This window comes from Armigeres subalbatus, chromosome 2 (genome assembly GCF_024139115.2).
Source record: "Armigeres subalbatus isolate Guangzhou_Male chromosome 2, GZ_Asu_2, whole genome shotgun sequence".
In the NCBI taxonomy this organism is placed as follows: Eukaryota; Metazoa; Arthropoda; class Insecta; order Diptera; family Culicidae; genus Armigeres; species Armigeres subalbatus.
Genome location: NC_085140.1, coordinates 386549359 through 386562891, shown reverse-complemented (window position 1 = coordinate 386562891; position 13533 = coordinate 386549359). Strand labels below are relative to the sequence as shown.

General features: G+C 37.0%; 1 protein-coding gene across 1 annotated transcript in view; it reads left to right on the top strand.

Annotated features, from left to right (window-relative positions):
* The first annotated feature begins 3876 nt into the window (after positions 1–3876).
* LOC134217332 (uncharacterized) overlaps positions 3877–13533 on the top strand; it is a 31817-nt gene continuing 22160 nt past the window's right edge. Inside the window, exon 1 of the mRNA XM_062696079.1 lies at positions 3877–4280. Coding sequence (XP_062552063.1) covers positions 4110–4280 — 171 coding nt within the window. The 5' untranslated portion in view covers positions 3877–4109. The remainder of the gene's footprint in view (positions 4281–13533) is intronic.

Genomic DNA, 13533 nt, shown 5'->3' with positions numbered 1-13533 from the left:
GCCGACAGATTATTTGAGCTGTACTGTACGCACAGTGAACTTTTTCGCTGAATCATGCAAGGAAATCCCAAAATGGTTCCGAACTGCTCTGCAGACATTCACTTGTTGTTTCTGGTCGTATGTTCCACTTCTACGATTGTTTTGTGCTACGCGATCCAGCAATAGTGTTTCCCGATAACGTTTGACAGTTTTTACAGTCAATTTCGTTAATTTTAGATACTTTGAAATCATTCCTCCTGACCATTTTGGATTTCCAACGTGAGTGTGCAAAATTTGTTCCCATCTCTCGCGTTCCATTTTCGATAACTTTTGAACGCGAGCATCAATACTGATGAAACTTTCACCATAAATTAAACAAACCTTCCGAACGATGTGATGTATTTAACTTCTCGGTACGGCCACCAGAGGCGCCGCAGTAATTGGAGAGAAATGGCCAAATACTAAGTGAATCGAGCTTTATGTGCTTGATTTCGTTAACGACTAATACGATCAACATATCTCTCAACATTCCTCATTATTTTTTAATTGAACTGTTAGCGTGCTTGAAGTGGGTAAACTCAAATGCAATTATTCTGAAAACACTCTAGGCTGCTACTCTATTAACTTTGGCTTGGTTTAAAACAGTGATCCCCAAAGTGCGGCCCGCGAAGGATTTCTGAGAATACACTACATGTGGCCCATTGATAAGCATTATACGACAGGAAAAGTTTTTTTTATCAATCCCAATATTTCGTTGCACTCGGGAGCCTGTCAAGTTCTCATCATTATGATGTTGAAGCATGATTTATGCTATGTAGGTCGACAGCAAATATATTTCGATGTTATCACCCCGGGTTATGATAGTTGCAAATTAGTATTTAATCGCAGAATTGAACTAAAGGTTGAACTACAGGTGAAAATAATGTCATACGCTCCGTAATAAGAATGCTTTTATTTTTCAAAATAGGTTAGGTTTTAGCGAAATTGAACTGAAATTTTACTGGATTTTTACTTCCTGCAAATACGTTGACTGGATTCTGTTCAAAATATCATTCGATTTTTTTTTTCAGAATTGGGAACAGCTTCTGTTTAGAACCTTCAAACGGGTTCTGTTCAGAATCCCAAACGGATTATGTTCAGAATCTCAAACAGAATCCTCTATTAATAATTTTAAACAAATTCCGAAAGGATATTGCTTCGATTCTCGATCGGAATTGTGTTTAGAATCGCGAACGGATACTCTTTAGAATTCTAAACGGATTCTGTTTGAAATTCCGAACGGATTCGGAATCTTGAGTGGATGCTTCTTAGAATCTCGAGAGGATGCTGCCAACATTCTCATATGGGATTTTTTCAGAACCTTCCGTTATTTGCTACGACAAGTTATAGTGCACAATAAACGTGAACTACAGAAAACATATGATCAAAAGTACAGAATCGATCGACATATGGAAAAACCGCTAAAAATATGTTCTGGCAACTGAGACGAAAAGATGCTTCGGTGAAGTTTAGTATCAAGTCCGCTACTGCAAAAAGGGTACTAAAGACTAAAAGTCAGCTACGGCGATAAAACCTAAAGAGCGAAATATCCTTACAATTACATATTTCATTTGAAAAAGATTCACAGGAATAAAATATTTAGTTCAAACATACAATATTTTGAAATATGATAACGGGTGGTCACTAAAAATGGGAATTGGAAAAAGAATGTGCAAGGAGCAAGAAAGAACCGGGCAACCCACTACTATCAATGACGCAAATGTAACAGATCTGGTAAACTACATAAAAAATGTGGTGATCAGGTTCGTACATCACGACCATGGACCGCACGTTTGTTTTGCTTTGATGATATTGTACCAATTATTGTATATTGCTGTACTGAAATCGATATTAGTTTCAATACTCTTTTAGCTGGTAGATATTGTTCTAAGCTTTTGAGTGCTTATAAAAATGTATTGTTTAACAAGGACTTTAAAGATGAAAACGCCGAAAATGCTGAAGATCTCTAATTTAATCTAATAGTAACATAACTTTGCAAGCAATACAAAAATATTCGAGTGGTCCAAAATATGTTCAATAGGAGGTCCAAAATAAAAGCAGGTGGTCCAAAATTAAATCTAATATATCTTCATATAGTTTGGTTCTTTTGGTGGGATTTACAACATTTTTACCTACAAATTATACCTAGCATTTATCACTTTTTAGTTGAATAGGGAGCATTATTACAAAATCTAACTTTTATTCGAAAAATTGTTTGGCCATCTCCTGAAGTACTCCAAAATACCTCCCTTACCCTACCTGCAAGATTGAACTACGCCACACGGCGGACCACGAACCATATGCTATTATCCATTAATCTAAGTTTAAAGACTAAGGCCAACTTTTTATATAACGTATATAGATTTTTCTGTACTGCGTTGTAGTTTTCTTCCCGAGCCATTCTTTTCATTCCGGCTTTTTAGTGACCATCCGTTATTTGAACTGAAAAATAAACGTTTCAAATATACTGCGGCCCGCTTCAACAGCTCGAAACTTCTGTGTGGCCCTTGATAGTCAGCATGCTGGGACCACTGGTTTATGAGATCAAATTAGAAAATACAAAATAGTAATAAATGTAGTTCCATAAAATAGCATTATCTGCATAAATGGTGAATATTCATCGCGCAAAAATGCAAAAATGTCAGATTTAAGCAGTGGGACCAATGGTCGTGATGACATTCTATTTTTTCTTTAACAATCTTCAGTATCTTTGAGATTTTTTGAAAAATTAACATAAAAATATACTGCTCTGAGATAAAAACAACTCATTAAATCTACAAAGACTTATATGAGACAATTATGCGTAAAAAGATAGTAAAGGAGTTAGGTGGATTCGGATTCATCGTCTTGGTCAAGACATGTCAGCAATTGTTTGAATCAGTCATTCGAAAATCCTAAAAAATAAATTATCAATCGCGGTACGCGTGATATTTGGTGTTACCCACCCCTCCCCCACCTTTTAGTGTAACTAAGTATAACGCAAGGTGAACTTCCCTTCTCACGCGTTACGTAATTTGTGAACAGACGCTTACGGAGGAAATATTCACAAAACAATAAAAAAATGATCAATGTTCCCCCGGATTATGGTAAACACTTTTCAACTGATATTTCTCATTATTTTCACAGCTCCTAAGTTAATGCTTTCTATGGTGAGTTTTTCCTAAGAATTTGGCAATTCTTTCCATCTGAAAAGGTTCTAACTCGCCTTATATGGAACGGCAATCCAATTCCAAGATACAATGTCAATGTTAAATTCGAGTTACAAGTGGTCTTTTTTTATTATTACTTTATTATTATTTTATTAGTTTTTTACAAGTGGTCTGCCACCCGTACAAAATTTAAACAAATTACACGGCCCCCATCAGTAAGTGGCTGCGTGATTGTCATTAAATTACTAGCTCTCCACAAGGATAGTTTCCTCAGTCCTAAGCCATCGTCGTGCACTATGAACTTTGCTTCCTTCTCGAACGCTGAAATCATGGAGCCACATGGCATTTGATAGCAATTTCACAATTCAATTACATCATCCAGCATCATTCTGCAGCTCCTTATTATCCCTGTCCACCGGTCGACCAACTTAAACCAACTCTGGACTCGCTCAGCCGCCAGCCCTATTTGGCCTATATACAATAATCGTGTGAAACAAACTAACCCAGACCACCGCCAAGCTAGCTGGTATCTCCAATGTGTAACGTTTCGCGCCAGAAGAGAAGCGACAATCCCATCCTGCTTCCCTTGCGGTCACGAAGAACAGCGCGCGGTGAGGACGGCGTGGGCGGATGGCAAAGGTTGCCAAGGCAAGGTTATCATTCTGCAACGGAGATATTTTCTGCTGGCAACGCACACGTTAGATATAGATAGTGGCACGCTTCTATAACTTCGGGCGTCAGTTGCTGTTTTCCTCTCCATCGGTTCGCATGCAATTTCCGTTCGAAAGCTGAAAATCCCCAAAAACAACGAAAGCGAACATAAGATTCAAGTGCACCGTGGGAATATAGTGAGCGCGAGTATCGTTTGTAATTTTGACGCCCGGTGCGTTCAACAAGTTGTCTGAACATTCGATTTGGAAGAATTAGCGCAATTTAAACGACATGGAGAAACCACCAGTCATTAGGAATTTGAAGGAATTGTTGGAACCCGTGCTGGAACCTGGCGTGACGGTGTTGGGATACACATCGTCTTTCTTGACCGATCCGGGTGATAATTATGGTAGCACGATGCTGGCCTTGACCGTTGACGTAACCAATGCTACCGGGGACGAGGTAAGACTTCCTGGGATAAACGCGTGCTACGTGCTGGGTAAATATTGAAGCCCTTATGAATAGTTTGAATGGAATATATCAAAAGTGGAGCAGATAGATTGCATGTTCGTGCAATGAGGATAAGATTTTGTACTTTGCTATGTGCTTTAGATGGTTCAGGAATGTACTCTACTATTGGCAAAGTTGCTCGTGGAATGAATTGACTGCAGTGTTTACACGTTTTATTGGGCAAGTGACCAGCTGGATAAATAAGATCTACTCGCATTTGTTTATGGTGTGACCGGCACACTGATTATTACATTATTTTGGGATACAATATAATATACATCCCATTGTCAACGAGTCGAACATTCAAAATAGAGGTATTTTTTTTTATTTTGTTAATAAAAAATACTTCAGGAAATCTAGAAATACACAATCTAGAAATTAATTGTAATAAAACAATCAAACGAGGTAAATTGCAATTTCAATGGGAAAGTGCGTCAAAATATATTCAAAGGCCGACTATGTATTGTGATAAAAATGAGATGAAGTTTATTCAGCCAAGAGGCCCTTTGGAAGTTATCATGTTGCAATCCGACCCAACCCAAATTTGGAAATTGTTATCATATTTAATTATTGGTTGTTTTAAATTATTGTCATTGTTTAAAAGTTATTGGTCTAATAACGGATACACTCTTTTTTTCATTTCTCATGTACCTATTAAGTGCATTAAAGCTGTTATATTGCTCCATTAATGATGGGATTAGGAGGCTGAACATATGCAACAAAATTTAAATAAAATTTTAAAGCATTATTATATTCAGTCAAAATACATTTCGATTTAATTTTATACTTAGTTACCATTTTCATAAAAATAAATAAAAAATAATAATAAATGGGTGCCTCTTCCCTCATAAGACCTTGCGTGGTTACCACACGGCCCATTGCACAGTGGCTAAAGTCGTGTTTTGAGCGCGTTTATTCAATAGTACCTTTATTATTCAATTTAGCGTAATGGTGTCTTCGAGACATTTTATCAGTAAGTTAATGCCATTCTTTGATGGTATTAAGCCTACTGATCAATCCCCCTTAAAGTGGGATGAAAAATTTGGTTCAATCAAAGTTCATTACCTATTTCCGGGGATTAAACCACCCGACTTGGACATTAATTTACAATGTTGTGAGATCTCATATGTGAATATGTACGTTATGTGGAAGATATTGATTTGGAAAATGTACTGGAGGTAACCACTTTCCCATCGATGGGACTCGAACCCATGACCCTGCAGTAGAAAGATATGATGAAAAAACATTTTTAAGTGATTGTCTGCATAAAACGTAAAAAATCTCCAAAGAATTACGAACTTGGTGTCTTCGACAAAGTTTTTCAGGAGAACTTTTGCTACAACTTTTATGAAGAATCAAACCTAATATGTTGTGAAGTGGAAAAAATAAATTTTGTCATCTCACTTTTAGTCGGATTATGCATAAGGCTGAATACCTCCAAAGAAGCAATTCAACTTACTGATAAAATGTCTCGAAGACACCATTATGCAAAATTATATATAATAATGGTACTATTGAATAATCGCGCTAAAAACACGATTTTTGCCACTGTGCATTGCCGCAAAACACGCATACGCTCGACCGCTTTCAACTGCAGTAGTCAAACTGAGAGGAGGAAATTATTGGAGGCTAGCAAACTTTTCCGAATTCCATCGTGGATTACACCTTTATTTTTTGGCCTCATACTCACAGGATTTATGTTTCCATCAATAACACTGATCGACCAAATTAGACAAAAATGTCTCGGAATGCTCATGTGTCCCATTTGTAGTTCACGATTACATAAATCGTCTTACGATTGTTGTCAGTCAACTAACTTAGTTAGTCAACTTAATTGGAAAATGGGCTTCCCCTGGGGCAGGGTAGGTAAGAATATTGAAAATGTCCATCATCATATTTATGTTTATTCATATGAGCATATGGAGACGCATGGTGTTTTAAATTTTTGTGGTTTGACTTTTTGTGCTATTTCCATCATTTCTGTTAATAAAATGTTACCCAGGTATGCATTTGTATGGAAACTTGTATTTAGAAAACCTTAACCTAAATACGTTTTTGGAATTACGCGGGTGTTATATAACATGTCCGATTTTGTGATTATTTTATGACTGGACAAACGGGTCACAAGAGCATTATTGTGTAATATGTATAAAAATAACCACTTGACTTGAGTTTCAACTTGATCCACCATTGCATAAGAGTGGTAGGAGGTTCAAGAATTTTTAGGAATCCGTTAAAAATAGTGGTGATATTTCCCTGTATGGGGACGAAAGTTAGGTTATTTACGTTAACGGGAAAAAGTCAGTTGCAGATAATACTCAAGATAACATCAGAAATCCAATATTCTCGAAAGTCAGAATTTCCAAGAATATTTATGTATTCAGCTGTTAGTTATAATGGTTGTGATGTGTGAACAGCTATAAGAGTTGCAACTATGGCTAATCGAGTTTATCAATCAAGGCTCTCAGGCTTCCTGATTTTTTTTTCACAAGCAGGTTTAAACAAATGCAAACATTCTAAACCAAGATTAATCCACCTAGCGTTGTGCCTTTCTCGTGCATTATAAAAATAAGAAAACATTATTTCCATCAATTCTAATCTATTTGCGTCATTTGAATCCATTGCAGCAATGCCACATTTTTTTTTAAAATTTTGGCCAAAAACAATGTTTTTTGAATAACTCTGGAACGCAATGGCCGATCGAGCCAATTTTTTCAATAGGAAACAACTAGATCGCATTCCGCGTTGATTGCAACCTGTTTTTGAGCAAATCGGATAATGCTAAGTCCAAAAAAGTGTCACATTTTGTGCACATACACACATAATGACATCACCTCAATTCGTCGAGCTGAGTCGATTGGTATATAACACATAACTGTCTCCGAGCCTTCTATCGTTTTGGAGTGATCCTATAGCCTTCATGTCGAGAAAGGCAAAAACACTAGCACCATAACTCAGATTAATGCGGTTTTTTTTCACTCGAATTTCGGGAATTGCGCGGTTTATTCAGTCATATTTTGGAATTTACGCGGATTTTGGGATTTCTTTTTGTTGTTTTAATTGACGCGGCCCATATCCTCCGCGTGAAAACCGACACCAGTGTGTTAGAAAATTTATGTATGATTATTTACTATTGGAAACTTGCTAACAGTTTAGCAATCAGTTTCGGCGAAGCAGTCAATCTCGTAAGTGCATCGCAAGCTACTGCTTCCATAGAACTACATTTCAACTTAGTAATCTATTTCTTCAGTTATGAATTGAAAGCTTTCTATGCCCGCCTTTGCATTAGTATGTATCTTGTGTGGCAAAGTCAATGGATACACTATGCCCAGGGTGTCAACTGAAGACCACAAGCCAGCATAAACGTCAAATTCATGCAACTTGCAGGGCTTTTAGATGGTGCAGTTCATTTCTGCCAACTTACACGCGCGTTTTCTCTCGAAAGCTTAGGGGCGCGTGTTTGATGGTAGCTTCTCGCTTACGCTTATTAATGTCAGTAGAGAGGCTCGGAATATTCTTCCCTGCTACAGTGGATGCGTTCTGGGAAAATTTCTTCGGCTCGTTTTTGCTGATTCCTAGGTGTCTGCCAGGGCAAACGCAAAGTCCGACGCAACTCATGTAAAGGAATTATATTTTTTCTATATTTATTTTCGTGTTTTTGCCTTTCTCGTACAACTAAGTTGTACCGAAAGGCTATCATTGCACTCCGAAAACGAAATTTTTTATAGAAGCCTCTGAGACTCATAGTATTATATACCAATCGACTCAGCTCGGCGAGTTGAGCACATGTCTGTCCGTGTGTATGTATGTGTGTATGTGTGTGTGTATGTGTGTGCACAAAAGCTATAAAAAACATTAGACAGCTTTTCGTATAGTTATCCTTAACCGATTTTCTCGCAACAAATTTCATTCGACAGGGGAAAATGCCTTGTTGATCACTATTGAATTTTATAACGATCGGTCATTGCGTTTAAAAGTTATGAAGAAAATGGTACATCGGATCATATAAACCCCATATAAGGTTGGGGTCTTAACTAAATGCGAGAAAGGCACCACCAACGCTAGGTGGATTAATCTGGGTTTTTATTTTTAAGAATAAGTTCATCACGGTTAAAGAATAAAAATTATTATCAATAAACTGTCAAACTTTTATGTTGCGTCGTGTTGACTCGAGTCTACTCTGACTTTCCCCATAGGATGACCACCAGCTTCAACGATGGGCTTTTCTGAGCCACCAGGGGTTTAGACTGATTTAGTGGCGGGTGCTTAGTCTCTGTTCCAGTTTGCCTCGGTGATGGTTGCAGTGCCTCACTTTCAACCAGGGTTGTGCTGAATCATTCTCATACGAAATAATTGGAAGTATCATATGATAACTTCTCAGGTGTGAAAAGCAGGCGAGTTGTCATCGGCGATAACTTTTCAAAACATAACATATGCCAATTCAATGTAAACAATGAAGTTCAATCGTCAGTTTGCGTCGGTGATGGTTGCAGCGGTACACTATCAACCAGGGTTGTGCTGAATCATTCTCATACGATAATTATAGGAATTATCATTTGATAACCTCTCAGGTGTGAAAAGTAGGCGAGTTGTCATCGGCGATAACTTTTCAAAACATAACATATGCCAATTCAATGTAAACAATGAAGTTCAATCGAATGTTTGGCATTGTGTTTTGGTGTTAGGGTAAGACGGTATAATGCGCCCCACCTGGCCAAAACGCCCCCCTTTGATTTCTAGAAAACTATAACTAACTAAGGGTAAAAATCAGTTGGTACCTTTAAATATTTGTAAAACCATCATACTATGTGAATGTGGAAGTATTTTTGTATTACATAATGAAAATAATAGCAAAATACAAAAAGTGACAGTTTTGATGTAACTTTTATTGTTTGTTTGCTCAATATTCTGGAGCGATGCTAGCATATTGTCCGCAAAATTTGCACTGGAATACTCAGTTGGGCAACAAAATAACTTTTCTCAGTGATAATTGTAATATAAAATTGCTTCCATCTTCAAAAATGTAAAGGATTTCGAAAATATGTTTCACTGGTCAAAACGCCCCAGTGTAGGCAGGACGGTATGCCCTTACCAACTGGACACAAGCGCAGCGAGCCTGCAGCAGTTGCTTCCAAATTATATGGAAAATATTAAAATGTAATTCACACCTGCTTGAATGGACTTATGTTGGTTTTGTGATGTCAAGCACATAAGGATTTGTAACCTTTTTATAATGGGATAGAAAAAATAATAATGAAGGGCTATGAAACGTCTCTGGCTAAGGTGGGGCGTATTGCCCAGGCACTTTTTGAAATCCATTTTTTCACGACTTTTCAAAAAAGCTTTATTACGTGGTATCTGTAATATTTTTATATGTCTACTCACGGGCAATGCATTTGCGACTTCTTGCACTACCAAATAACACAAAGTTTGCATGAATTGCGATGAAAAGTAAAAAGTTATCATAGGTGTTGCCTTAGGGGGGCGTATTATACCGTCTTACCCTATGGAGGAAAATAAGTTCAAAAAGTAGCATTTATAAATGCTTCGAATCGAGATAAAATGATCGAACGATTCTTATTCTCTAGCGAATTTGGGATATGTGATCGCTTGAGAGTGTTATTAAAACTCAATTATTGAAAAAAAATATTTCCGTCTTCCTTTTCAAATGTTGGTCTTAAAATAATATTCACCACCAAGGTTCGTAATGCTCACTCAATCTCAGGAGCACAGAATAAATAACGAAAACAGATTCACCCTGGGCTTGAAAACGATTGCTTTGGTCTCATCGCACAGAAAAGTCGAAAACCTGTGCATTGCATACAGCTACGTAGTTCAACGTCACCTTTGCGTACAACCCGATTGGGCTGCACCTTTGGGTTTTTCAAATTGCTTGCAAAATTGCTCGTGTTTTCCCCAACAAACATGGATTCTGATTGATTTTGAGAAGATATTTGTTTGTCTTTCAGACAGGGATCATAATGCGAGAAAAGAATTGTCTCTCACGCAGATTTTCCCCGAGAAATCGTTTTGCAGGAAACGACTTAAAACTGTCAGTGCCAGGAAAAGTTGATTATCTCGTTTTCTCACTTTTTTCATCATTTTCGCGCATTCTCCACTGCCACCAGGTGTAGCCTTTATGGAACAAATAACCTATTCCCAATAAGCAGTCAGTGGTTAAAGTGACCGCAACTCAGTGCCAATTGTGTTGGTGTTCTGGGTTCGAATCCCGTTGTGGTAATAACATTTTTATAAATGCTCACTGAAAATTTTCGCGAAAAATTATGAAGCAAAAAACGAATTAACTTTTCAAAAAGACATAAGTAACATTATTTTCATGAATTAATTTGAATAGCGCAATCAACAGAATAACATGAAAGCTTTTGATTGCAGTGCACCCGATTCTTTTTTTACACGGGGGATGCGTGCCTTGTGAAAAAAATCCGTGCTATTTCGAGAAACCGTGTAAAAATAATCCGTGTTATTTCGAGAATCCGTGCAAAAAAAAAATCCGTGTTATTTCGAGAAACCGTGTAAAAAAAGCCGTGCAAAAAATATCCGTGTAAAAAAGTAACCGGGTCTTTGCTAATATGGGGGATGCGTTCCGTGTAAAAATAAATCCGTGCAAAAAAAATCCGTGCTATTTCGAGAATCCGTGTAAAAAAAATCCGTTTTGTTTCGAGAAACCGTGCGAAAAAAAATCCGTTTTATTTCGAGAATCCGTGTAAAAAAAGCCGTGTAAAAAAAATCCGTATGAAAATAATCCGTGTAAAAAAAGAATCGGGTGTACTCAAATTAATTCATGAAAAAAAATGTTACTTAGGTCCTTTTGAAAAGTTAAGCGAGATTTCATCAAGTAGGCCAGATTTTCGTTTACCTTTCAGGCTTGCTCTAGCTAGAGAAAAAAGTAGCGAGTGAAAGATGTTTCTCACCACAGACTTCGAAAACAGATTCTCCTTCGTCCCAAAAATCGCTTATTTTCGTATACTGAAAAATAAAAAAATCGAGATCGACTTTGTTTTTCCAGAAGCTGCTGCAATCCATTCAAATGGCTGCAAAAAGATAATAAAATCGACTCCCTAAAGTGATAATTTGACCTCTCTTATGTTTTTTTCTCATTTTTATAATGCGCGAGAAAGGCACCACCAACGCCGGGTGGATTAATATGGGTTTTAAGTAATCATTTTTCATTGTAGGTGTTTTTTATTAATTTTTGTTCAAATATTTTCGTATACCGCATCAATTAAACCGCCAGCTCTTTCGTGATTAACCCGTTCTCGAATGCATTTTCAATATTTATGTGTTAGAGAACTGGAATATGGCTTCTGGGGTGATGCATTAATGTAAGCAATGTAATATTTTGAGCAGGGCCAGATTTAGGAAGGAGGGCCGGGACCGGGGATCCTAAATGTAAAAAAACGGTTTATTTTTGTACACAAGCCCGGGGACATGCCCCCTACCCGGATCTCCCTAAATCTGGCCTTGATTTTGAGCAAAGTTCAATTTGTAGACACAAAGATTATAATGTCTAAGACTATCTAAGATGATTGAAGGTTGCAACGGGCTTCTGTCTCGTATACTTTAAAGAGAATACATAGGCGTTCTTCAGAAATGTATTTCTGAGCATGTTTGAAAATCCTCCTTATTGACGTGTTTCTAAATAAGGGGTTAAGGAAAGCTCTGTATGATCTGACGGCGCGTTCGCATTTATCGATCACTTTCAATTGCATTTCCAAAACCATAAAGGACTTTTCGCAACATTGTCGATCAAAAACAAAACGTTTTCCTCGGAACATGCAATATGACAGCCAAAAAACGTTTGGATCTGATTTGAGAGCGGTGGCGTTTAATTTGGTTAGGATGTGTAATTTAGCATTTTATATGACGGAAGAATGAGACTATGACGTAAAATCATGCTTCATTCAAGTTTAATATCAGCGTGAAATGAATAATTGTACCACAACGTATATTTTGAAATGCGGAAAATATAAAAAAACAGCATACATACGTTGAGTTTAACGAGAAGGTTTATTTAGCAAAAATTTACAGCAAAATTTTTACAAAACATTTTTGAGTGTGTGTCTAAATTTCATCACGTTCAAATTTTCATTTTTTAGCACTACATAATTTTTCAAAGCTGGTGGTGTCTAGAAGAACTGAACATTTCCTCAGGAGTTTTCCGGGAAAATAGGCAATCCATATTTTTGTAGTTTTTATTTTAGTTCGTATACCCATAAATCCTGCTTTTGGAAAAATAAATTGAACAAAATCTGAGACCCTTTTCCTAAATTCGTGCAGAAATAAAAATATCTCTGAAGCATTGATAATACTCTGTGTCAGCAAAATGAAATGGTCTGTGACGTATCCGCATAATTTGAAAACGGCTCGAAAGATTTTATTCATTCCTTCAGCAGATATGTACGTTATCGAGTACACGAGTAAAGTTGAGTAAATCGTAAAAAAAAACTAAAATTAAGATTCGTTGTAGAAATTTTGCAAGGGCACTCACAACGCTAATTTTCGCCTATTATGCAGGACAACGTATGCCGAGACGACTAGTTAGGAATAATTTTATGTTCCATATTGCCCCTCTACGCATAATTATCCCATGTTGATTTTTGTGGATTTTGACTTTTTACCATAGAACAGTCTATTTTGATGTATACTTTTCGAAAACTTTCACAGATATCAAACTTTGTTCGGAAAATAATTGAAAACAACATCAAGTCTATTTTTTCCATTGCTTTAATTCTACGCATAATTGTCTCGCTGTAATTATATTCATCATTATGGCAGATTCTGTTATTCTCTGGAGTAACGCTCGTTGGTATAGTATTTTGTGCTTAGATGTGCCAAACTTAACTTATTGCAGTGGTTAAGTGGGGTAATCTGTATTTTTTTATTCTATGTGACATAATCACTTCAATCACGAGGGCCGTTCACTTCCATAGATGAAGCATGGAGTGATATATCAATCGCAGTAGTCATTTACGAATTCATGCACTGAGCGGGACTGGTATGCGTAGAAACCACCAAACAAGTGCTGTATTTCTCAGCATAACTGTCCGGCCAAACTACAAGGCACTGCACGGACTACTTTGTCTCTTTCTCGCTGCAAAAAAAATAGAGAACAACAAGACTAGTAAAGGACAAAATTAATGAAGAACGAAAGAGAAAGAGATTTTTCCGTGCAGTGCCCTATATT